Below are 11,089 nucleotides of genomic sequence, written 5' to 3'. Positions count from 1 at the left end.
TCTGGTATATTCAAGCTCTATTTTTTTTATTAAAGTCTATTGAAAACCAGGCTCTATTGTTTTATTCAAATATCACGTTAGGAAATGAACAATACACAAGCAAACCATTGTACTAGGATGTGTCACAAGCTTTTTACACAAATTCACAGTGATAAATAGATAAAAAGACATTGCTTTCCATCTATACCAGATACTTAGGAAGAATACAAAGTGCAGCTTTTTAATACTATACAGTCTCACCCAGAGGTGTTTCACCAGAAGTCTGGCACATAAACAACTTCTTTTTGAAAACAGAAGTTTCCAAAGCATGACAAGCACTAAAATTGCTTCATCCAGATCACAGGGACAGAGTTGTTGGCACAGGCTCCTTTCAGTGTCCATTCCCACCTTCAGAGAGGATCCGTGAGGGCTCTGTGTACTTTGCTGTCATCAGGTAGAAGAGGGCAGGGGCAGGTACCAAGGCAAGCAAAGGCAGATCCTGCTCAAGCTTATCCAGTTTGGAAATGGAGATGATTCCATAGGCATGGAGTAACCAGTGGCTGAAGAGGACAACAAGCCTTTTCTTCCTCACGAGCAGATCCTTGAAAAACTTGTAAAATAAACACAATTTCCTGTTAGCATTCAGCCTGTCAGCCAGCACCTGACATTTAAGAGGTGTGACAGGTAGAGCTCCTGGGTTTGAGCCCTTCCAGCACACACCCAGCTTCTCAGTGCACCGTCAGAGGGAATTCTCACATGGGATTCCTCCAGCCAAGAGGGGAAGGGATAAAGGAAAAGACTTAAATGTAAAATACACCACTGAGAAAAGGCAAGAGACAAAGTGGCCTCTGCTCACTCAAGTCTTTTTTACTCTTTTAACACAGGAAACATGTTTACCCACCTCCACTTCAGAAGCAGACATGTAGACAGCCAGTGTAACCAAAGAGAGCACCAGGATGATGTATGGGAAGGCATAATCTAAAGGCAAACATGCAACACATTCAGGCAAAAAAATGGCACAGTTTATCCTTCAGCAGAGAGTTTTTCCACAGGTGTGAAGCAAACTGAGCTGCTCTAGCTGCCTCTTAACATGTGAGGGTCAGCCAAGCACAACCTGCACAGCTCTTCCCTCTGAAGTTTTTCTGCTATTTCTCAGTGGAGTTACTCAATGCTTATACCACAAATTGAAAAATGATAATGAGAAAAGTAGTCAGGCTGAGTGGGGATTTTGTGGCACCTTTCCAAATGTGACAAGAATAGCTATTTTTAGTTTGGCTTCCAGCAATCTCCCCAAATTTACACTGAAATCCATCTCTGAAATCAGACAAACTCTGCCTTAGCAAAAAGTGGAACTAGCTCACTCTGAAGTACTTTCCTCTCTCATCCCCTCTCCTCCTTTTTTGGGAAAGGGACGGTCTCTAGCAGCACTGGCTGAGGCAAAGCAGTGTTGGTCAGGAGCCTGGTGAGGACAGAGCTCCTAACAAGCAACCTTTTCAGGTGAAACTCCTCAAAATAACCCTAAACAACATCCTTATTCCCAAAGCAAAAAGTGTCCCTTCCTCCTTTCTTAGTGTGCACTGACAGGTGTGTTCAGGAGGGTTTTTAGGAGAGAACTCACAGAGGAGGCCTCCTCCCACGGCCTGCAGCACGGTGAGGATGGGGAAGAAGTAGAGTGCTGCATAAATGCTTTTAAATCTGTCAGATCTCCCCAAACCACAGGCAATCTTCTTAACCAGGAGAGGCCTCAGCAGCATCATCAGCACGAGACAGAAGGCATAGTAGATAAACACAATGGTGTACCTGGAGAATTAAAAAAAAAGAAAAATTCCTTAAGATGTGCAGTTTTCTCATAGAGATCACAATCAAAGAATTTGGGGTTAGTCAGTGAACTCTAAAGACTTTATGGGTAAAAGGTTTAAACACAGAATGATGGGCTCACTTTTCCTTAGGGGAAACAGTCAGGATGTTTCCCAGGAAAGGAAAATAAAAAAAGAAGTTTTGAGCTATATATTAAAATGCTGAGAAGACATAGTCTCAAGCTGCATATGGGGAGATTCAGGTTGGACATCAGGAGGAATTTCTTCACAGAAAGGGTGATCACATACTGGAATGGGCTGTCCAGGGAGGTGATGGAGTCACCATCCCTAGAGATGTTAAACATCTGGAAATGCTTAAAATGTGGAAATTATCTTTAATCTGGAAATTATCTTTAATCTGGAAAGACTGGAGTTGGCACTCAGTGCCATAGTGGTGCTGAGCCATAGACTGGACTCAATCATCCCAGAGGTCTTTTCCAAATAAACTGATTGTGTGATAGCCTGGGCTATGCCACTTTCTTTGATTATTCAGAAAGCCATTAAACATTGCCACATCCATGTAAAACAGCTCAAAGCACGAAAGATTCAGGGGATTGATTGCCATTAATCCCAGCTCTACGTAAACAATTTTGGCAGCTTGGAGGAGAGACGGGGGGGTACACACTGACAGGGGGCACACATAGGGGGCCACACACTGATAGGGGGCACACACAGGGGGTACACACTCACAGAGAGCACACACTCACAGGGGGTGCACACAGGGGCACATCACAGACACATTTTATGAAAAATCCTTTCCTTAGGATTTTTTTTCTCCTGAGAAACTGAGAGGCTTCAGGAACAAAATGTAACCAATTATTATCTGCTGCTGTGGAATGCAACAGGTGCATCTGTGATTGGTCTCATGTGGTTGTTTCTAATTAATGGCCAATCACAGTCAGCTGGCTCAGACTCTTTTGTTATAATTCCTTCTTTTTCTATTCTTAGCCAGCCTTCTGATGAAGACCTTTCTTCTATTCTTTTAGTATAGTTTTAATATAATATATATCATAAAATAATAAATCAAGCCTTGTGAAACATGGAGTCAGATCCTCGTCTCTTCCCTCATCCTGGGACCCCTGTGAACACCGTCACAGGCACACACTCACAGGGGGTACTCACAGGGGTGCACACTCACAGGGGGCACACACAGGGCATGCACACTCACAGGGGTGCACACACAGGGGGTACACACACAGGGGGTGCACACTCACAGGGGGTGCACACTCACAGGGGTGCACACTCACAGGGGTGCACACTCACAGGAGGTACACACACAGGGGTGCACACAGGGATTCACACTCACAGGGGGTACACACAGAGGGTAGACACGCTGACAGGGGGTGCACACTCACAGGGGGTACACGGCCTCGTGGGTGCAGTGCACGGTGGTGATGTAGTCGGGGCTGGGGTTGTAGAGCATGGTGTACCAGTCTGAGAGCTTCTTGACGGGGCAGGAGCGGATGTGCAGGGAGCCCGCGGGGTCGCTGAGCAGCAGAGTCACCAGGGCTGCCACGCTGCACTCCAGCAGCGCTGTCACGTGCTGCAGCAGCGCGCTGGAGCTAAGGGACAGCACACACACACACTGTCACTGCTGGGCTCTCAGAACTCTGCTGGTCACAGCCACCCTGAGATGTGTTACAAAGTCTCTTTTCCCAGCCTAGCAGTACAAGAAGGAGTCAGGATTCTTCTATTCTTATTCTTTGGGTTGTTTATTATTTCTTATCTATAACATTCTTTCTCTGACCCACCAAGGTCTGTCTGGCAGATTAGGTTGAGGCACACTGACCACCTTCAGAGACAGTGTTATCTTTTTATACTAAAAACTACATGTACATTATTTACAATAACTTTGCAATTCCTATCACCTGTGTTAGACAGTGAGCTTCTACTCTAAACCAATCTAAAAGTGCCAACATCACCCAGAAGATGGAGGCCAAGAAGAAGGAGGAGAAAGGCAGGACATGCCCAGATTCCTCCATCTTTGCCCCCTGAAGCCCCATTCTAAAAAACCTCAAAAATCTATTTTTCACCCTGGGACAAACTAACTATTATTCTACTTAAACTCTCTTTGTAGGAAAGACATTCTGTGCTGTTCTTGTGAGCCAGCAAAGGCTTCCTGATGATAAGGAAAGCCCCATACCTCTCCTGAGGAAGACACCAAGGCTGTCACCATGGAGATGTGATGAAGGAGAGAAAGTTAAGAGACATGGACTCCACTGAGAACTTTGTTTCTTTCCTATAACCAATGGGCAGTGAATGTGTATGTTAAGTGAATGTAAATATCTTGAAAGAGTATAAAAGCAATATGTTGCTGTAATAAACCTCTCTTGCACCCTTCTGATGGTGTCGTGGTACTTTGTGCTGTGTCATGCTCTACAATGCCATCTCTTGATTTGTAATTCTTCATATAAAGGTTGGTAATTGTTTTTCCATGGGTCAAGATCAAAGGCACAGGGGTCTTGGGCTCTGGGCCAAGGTCTCTGAGCCCCCTGACAGGGTCTCGAGTCCTCCAGGGCAGCCAGAGGAATTTCCTGGGCTCCCACACCATGCTGCCAGCTCCTGCAAATCCCAACAGCCCTGGAATCCCACACAGCCTTCTGCAGAGCTAAAACTTGCTGAGTGTGGAAGCTCTTTGATAATCTCAGGTGGTTCAGTGTGTAAAAGAAAAGAGCGGCGAGGGTGACGCACCACATGTCTCAGAGGGGGTGACATTGCTGCTTGTGATATAAGCAGAATTGCCAAAGCTGCAATTTGAGCAGCTCAGGAAGCTCATTGAAGATGGACCTCATAAAAAAAGGACCTCACTGAAGATGGTAAATATTCATATATTAAACATTCTCAGTCCCCTATGTGTTCATTGCTCAGAGAACCACAGAATGATTTGGGTTAGAAGGGCTTGAAAGACTGTCCAGTTCCAACCCCCTGCCATGGACAGCTCAGTGCACTCCAGAGCCATCACTCCTCAAAAAACTCCAGTCTAACACCTGATGGCCACATGCAGCTGTGGGTTTAAACCTTTTTTACAGAACTTGTCTGATGTAAAGGCCACAGCAGCTCTGCTACCAAGACCCACAGCCAGAATACATATTTCTAAAGAGAAAAGTCAAACCCATCCTCTCATTGCACCTGTGCAGCCCTGCTGATATTGACCCAGGGGAGAGGGGATGATACAACCTGCTCCTTCTGTCTGCTGGGAAACCAAACCCAGCCCAAAATGCCAGCTGGACTGTGCACTGGCACATTAAAGGGGTACAGACCATACCCTGAGGGCACTGACTGGACAGGGTTCCCTACAGGACACTTACATTTGTAAATAAACTCTCCTACAGCCACTCTAAAACTCTGTGCAACCACATCAGCTCAATCAATAACAAGGATGGATGGGGCTCTGAGCAACCTGCTCTGCTGGGAGGTGTCCCTGCCCATGAGAGAGAACTGGAACTGGATGATCTTTAAGGATCCCACCCAACCCAAACCAGCCTAGGATTCCAAGAAGTGCTGGACAGCTCAGTTCAGCATCTCAGATTAATCACTTTCCAATTTTAAACAACCCATCCAGAGAAGGGGTGCACAAACCTCTTTTTTCCAGAATACCACTCAATAAAGAACCAGTGTAGAACCAGGGGCAGCATGGCCATGAAGCCGAGGTACAGCCAGTCATAGCGGTCTGGAGATCCCAAACACTCCCGGCAGATTTTGTTGTCATCAGTTCTTTGGCCTCTAGGACACACCTGCAGAAGGCAGAGCTTGGACTCAGAATCCCACCACCAACAGCAAAGCTCTGCAGTTAATGGAAAAACAGCTTGGGGCAAGACATAGGGCAGATTTTTAAAGAGCTGAAAAAATAACCCCAGTAATTTCTCAGCTTACACTTGCTCTCTCCAGCTCTTCTTTTATAATATAAACAAGGGTGAAGCATGATTAAAGGCCTTCATGCAAGCCTCCATTTTCCTCTCTTGCTGTCACACCACTCCCTCTCATCTCAGTTGCTCACAACCACGGTTCTCCAGTTTCCTCCCGCCCTCCCCGGCTCTGGCTCTCCTTCAGCACTCCGGTAAAACCGGCGCGCACAGGGACTCATTCCAGCACAGCTCCCCGCACCACCCCGTTCTGTGTCAGCTCTTCCAGCCCCGGCACAGCACCAAGCCCCCAGCACCTCGTGTCGCGGTGCAGCTCGGACGCTCTCGCCTCAGCAGCCCCCGGCACCGACCTGCAGCGCCCGGCCTGAGCCATCCCGCCCCGGGCCCAGCCTCGCACTCACCCCGCAGTCCCCGTAGGTCTCCACGGAGCCGTTCACCGACAGCACGGTCCTGCCGCAGTACAGCCCGAGGCAGGCGGGCTGGATGTCCACAGCTGCGGGCAGAGCGCGGGCCGCGTTACCGGGAGAGGCACCGAACGCCAATCCCGGCCCTCTCCAGCGCTGACAACACCCCCAACCCCATCCAGGCCCCACCCGCATCCCCAGCCCCGGCCCGGTGCCCCATCCCGGCCCGTCCTACCGGCGCGGAACATCGCGGTAACCCGGCAACCGCGGCCCGGTACTTCCGCCACGGCGCTTCCGCTTCCGCCGCGGGTCGGCTCCGCCCGGGAATGCGGGGCGGGAACGCGAGGGGGCGGGGGCTCGGGAGGGCGTGGCCACGAGCGGGGCGTGGTTACTCCATGGGCGTGGTCATAGGCGGGACTTCAATGGGTGGGCGGGAGGTGGGCGCGGCTTCAGGCTGGGGTTGCCTGAAAGGGGCGTGGTCTCACTTTAGTGGGCGTGGTCTCGGGTGTGGCGACGCGATGGCGGCGCGGGGCGGCGGTGACAGTGACGGTGTCGGTGGCGGAGCGGGACGGGCGCTGCCGCCGCACTCGCCGTCGGGCGCCGTGCTGCAGACGGTGGAGATGCACACGGGCGGCGAGCCGCTGCGCATCATCCCGCGGCTGGAGGCGGCGGAGCGGGCGGCGGCGGCGGGGCTGTCGCTGCTGTCGCTGCGGCGGGAGGTGGCGGCCAGGCACGACCACGTGCGGCGGGCGCTGATGCACGAGCCGCGCGGGCACGCCGGCATGTACGGGGCCGTGGTGGTGCGCGGCGGGGCGGCCGCGGAGGGCGCGCACCTGGCGGCGCTCTTCCTGCACTGCGCCGGCTACAGCGCCATGTGCGGCCACGCCGTCATGGCCCTCGGCCGCTTCGCCCTCGACTACGGGCTCGTACCGGAGCCCACCCGCCCCGAGACCGCCGTCCGCTTGCGCTGCCCCTGCGGGCCCGTCACCGCCTTCGTGCCCTGGGACGGGAACCGCAGCGGCAACCCCGTGCGCTTCCACAGCGTGCCCGCCTTCGCTGCCGCCACCGGTGGGGAACGCTGCGTGTTCGGGGGGGGTTGGTGGCTGGCTGAGGGGCGTCTGGCAATTGTCTCCCTTGTCCCAGTATTCGTCAAGGATGCTGTAAGATGCCCTAGGAGTACTCAATTTATCACCCCTGTCGACTGCCCTCGCATGTGCCTGCATTCCTTCGCTCTGTATGCAAGCCCTAGGAGTACTCAAGTTATCATCCCTGTCCACTGCCCTCGCATATGTCTGCGTTCCTTCACTCTATGCAAGCCCGAGGCTCAGCACAGTTTTGCCTCCTCACGTTCCTCCCTTTCTCTGCCCAGACTTGGCCATTGATGTCCCTGGCCATGGGAAGGTGGTGGTTGACATCGGCTATGGTGGCACCTTCTACGCCTTCCTCAGCGCCGAGCAGCTGGGCCTTGATGTGCGCTCTTCAAAGACCAGAGACCTTGTCAGTGCAGCGAGTGCAGTGACAGAAGCGGTGAAGAAACAGGTATGGAGGAGCACTGTGGTATCCCACCATGTTCCCTCTGGGCTGACTGCACCAGACCAGCTCAGAATGGTGGGAGAGTCCCATCCTTCTAGCCCCATGATGAATTTCAGAGTCCTTACAAGGATGGGAGAAGGAGCTTTCCTGCTTCTCTGTCACCTGTGAAGCAGAGGTGGAAATGCAGCCATGTGGCCTTGTCCCCTTCCTCTGGTCTCTCACAGAAGCTGCACTGCACACGCATTGCTGCTGTTGTATTTGTGACCCTCTCTGTGCTGTTCCCAGTTCAAGCTTCATCACCCTGAGAGTGAAGACCTGGCTTTCCTCTATGGCACCATCCTGACAGATGGGAAAGATGCCTTTAGTGAGGAGCCCACCACCAACATCTGTGTGTTTGCAGATGAACAGGTACAGAAACAGGCTCTTCCAGGCACAAGAGGCACCACAATTGTCCCTTTGTCCCTTAGTTCCACTGCAAGGAAGAGAGACTCTTCTGGTTCTTAGTTTGGCCAGTGATTGCTTGTGCTGCTGTCATGGTTTTGCTCCTAATAGCAGAAATACTTCTGCACACCTTAGATGGTGGCACTTTAAAAAGCTTCATACCCAAAACCTGTTGATTGGAATTTTCCAGGAGTTCACGAGCAGAGACAGGATCCCAGCATAGTACATGTCCCTAAAGTCCTAATCCAGGGAACATCTGCTGGGGATTAACAACAGGAAAGAAATGGGGTGTTAAAATTCTGTTCTTGTCTGCAGTGCATAAGGTATCACACAAATGGCAGGGGAAGCTTTGGTTGGACTTTCCAGCTGTGAGGAGTGTGGAGCACTGGGACAGGTCACCTCAGAAGCTGGCCAACACTGTGGTTTTGGAGTTATTAAAAACCAGGCTGGCCAGGAGCCCCCTCAGTGTAAGGAGAGCCAATCTTGCCTTGAGGTGTGAGAATGGAGCAGGTGGCCTCAGCCCCTCTCAGTCCTTTTGAGATGATACTGGGAAGATTTCAACTGCTCCTAAATAGCCTCAGTTTATTAGATCATCCATCCCTAACTGTGCCAAAAAGTACCCCAAACCCGCTTCTCTTTTCCTTCTCGGTTGTGATGTATCTGGATTCTCTACAAAACCCTGGCTTGGGGGGGTTACCTGAGTGCAGTGTAAAGATGGTAGAGAGAACTGAGGGGAGCAATCTCATTTTGTATTAAACCCCAAAATCTAGTGCTGGTTCGTCCCTTCTGCTGTAGGTTGACCGGAGCCCGACGGGTTCGGGGGTGACAGCTCGCATTGCCCTGCAGTACCACAAGGGACTCATCCAGCTGGAGCAGAGCAGAACCTTCCAGAGCAGCATCACGGGCTCCCTGTTCACTGGGAAGGCAGTGAAGGCAAGTGGCTGGTGCTGGACTTTCCCCCATCTCAAGGGCTGCTGGAAATGTGCTCATTTGTGGGGAAGCAGAAAAGCCTTTCTGTGCCTAGGGAAGGGTGTAGGGAAGGAGGGAGGTGCCTGTTGGTCTTGTCCTCCCACAAACGTGGCACTAAAAGGATTTTAGGGCCTTGTGTTGTGTGGCTGCTTTGGGATGTACCAGGGCATAAATGTCAGGTAGCACTGGAATTCTGTGGGGTTGGGAGAGTGGAGAACCCTCTGTTGCCTCTATCCTCATCCTGATCCCTCTGCAGGAGACCAAGTTTGGGGACTACAAGGCTGTCATTGTGGAGGTCTCAGGAGAAGCCTTTTACACTGGCACAGCCACCTTCACTGTGGAAGAGGAGGACCCACTGAAACATGGCTTCTTCCTCAAGTGACCCGAGCCACAGGTGGTGGCAGAGCCTCACTGATGGTGCCGTGCTTCTCCTGACCACGAATTTCTGTTTTACTTCTCCACACATTGCAACAGAAACATCCCTGGGTGGTGTGACAGCATTTGTCACATTTCAGGGTAACAGGCTTGTTGCCCTGTTATGTTTAGCATATTGGGTGCACTGTGATTAGCACATACAAGCTGCTCTGAGATGCTGTAGTATTTTTCTTCTTCTTTTTCTTACCCATAATTCACAGAAAACTGAGCTGATCTTGGAGAGCTGCCTTCAAATTTATGTGCCTTCTCTATGTCTGCAAATTATGAATTTTAAAATTAAATTTCTATTAAATGCCGGCTGAAAACTTTGCCATTTTCCTTGTTTTCACTCCCAGAGCTCAATTTGGAAGATTCTGCTGAGTATGTCATGACTCTGGGTTTGAATTGCTAGCTGTTGTTGTCTCCTGCTCAGCCAGCTGTGCTGCTCTGTCTCATGCTCCAGCTTCCCTGCTCAGCCTGTCCAGACAGCCCCTTCCTCACTCATTTCACCCCACCAGGGCTCTCCTGCATCCTGGGGCTGGATGCAGGTATTTGATCAGAATTTCCTGTGTTCCTGCTGAGCGTCCATGCTGTGCTGCTTCCCTAAGCCTTCCTCTCTTGCTTATCTTGGACCACTGGCTGCAAATACCCTGTGGTTAACTTTCAACAGGAGCAGCTGTGTTTGAAAGTCTGAGCCATTACGACCTTTGACTGCTAATTATTTACTGATTTTGTCCCAGTCCAGGGGCAGCTTGTGCAGCTGAGTGCAGTCAGTGCTTGCTTTGCCAGAGTCCCTCCAGGGAAAAACCAAGCATTTGCAGTGGCAGGAGCAGTCCTTCAGACCTCTGGTGGCCTGTCACTTCCACTGTGTCTGTGGATGAAATGGTGCTTGTTAAATGAAGACACTCATGGGCGGAACTGGCATTTGTTAAAATGAGACATGAGAATGAGAATGATCATCTCATGCAGCAGAAGGGTGCATACTGGTGAACTTAGATAAGATTGGCACAGAAAAGCCTGGGAGGAATTTCTTCTGTGAGCTTGAAAATAACTTTGTAGCAGGAGGAAACAAAAATTCCGATTTATGCAACTACTGAACTGCCAGTAGACTTGTTTTGGTTTGTTTTTTTTTTTTTCCTCGGGCTCCTGCTCCCAGCTTTCCTGTAACAATCTTGTAAGTTCCATACAGCCTCTGGTCCAGGAGAACAAGAAGTGACACACACATTGTCTGTGCTTGCTGGAGCACACTCTTCCATGAATGAAAACTCCTCCATGTGTTTTCATCTTCTGGGCGTCTCCTTTATCAGGCCCCCAGCCTGGCTCCTTGGAAGAAGCTGGGACAGCAAGTCACAAAGCCCAGCACAGGATCTTTGGAGGTTCTTCAGGCATTAATTGGGGTGCATCCTTCATTACCTATACTGTACCCCCATCCTTAAGAAAATTTTCAGGTAGGGGCAGGCAGCTATAGCATGGATGAAAGTGGAGGGAAAGGATCCTGCTGCCCATGTGGAGGGGGTTCCTGGCCTGATCCCTCAATCTTACACCTGATGATCCCTCAAACCCCAGCCTGGTGAGCCGGGGTGATGGTCCCGGCCTCCAGCTGAGGGTCTGGGGGTATCTGTTCTCCGTG

The 11,089-nt window shown here is 50.8% G+C and overlaps 2 protein-coding genes across 2 annotated transcripts; one reads left to right on the top strand and one right to left on the bottom strand.

The window, feature by feature from the left end:
• JKAMP (JNK1/MAPK8 associated membrane protein) lies at positions 1–6,426 on the bottom strand. Its single transcript, XM_064715540.1, has 7 exons — positions 6,338–6,426; positions 6,100–6,191; positions 5,415–5,569; positions 3,191–3,397; positions 1,598–1,779; positions 881–957; positions 1–589 (listed from the first exon to the last, which is right to left on the bottom strand). Exons 1-7 carry the CDS (start codon positions 6,348–6,350, stop codon positions 371–373), a joined length of 945 nt encoding a protein of 314 aa, XP_064571610.1. The 5' UTR covers positions 6,351–6,426; the 3' UTR covers positions 1–370.
• Positions 6,427–6,608: 182 nt separating this feature from the next.
• L3HYPDH (trans-L-3-hydroxyproline dehydratase) lies at positions 6,609–9,788 on the top strand. Its single transcript, XM_064714387.1, has 5 exons — positions 6,609–7,170; positions 7,472–7,641; positions 7,921–8,043; positions 8,872–9,009; positions 9,302–9,788. Exons 1-5 carry the CDS (start codon positions 6,621–6,623, stop codon positions 9,425–9,427), a joined length of 1,107 nt encoding a protein of 368 aa, XP_064570457.1. The 5' UTR covers positions 6,609–6,620; the 3' UTR covers positions 9,428–9,788.
• Positions 9,789–11,089: the final 1,301 nt, after the last annotated feature.

The sequence above is a fragment of the Zonotrichia leucophrys genome, chromosome 5, assembly GCF_028769735.1.
Source record: "Zonotrichia leucophrys gambelii isolate GWCS_2022_RI chromosome 5, RI_Zleu_2.0, whole genome shotgun sequence".
NCBI lineage: Eukaryota > Metazoa > Chordata > Aves > Passeriformes > Passerellidae > Zonotrichia > Zonotrichia leucophrys.
This window is presented reverse-complemented; position numbering and strand designations above follow the sequence as displayed.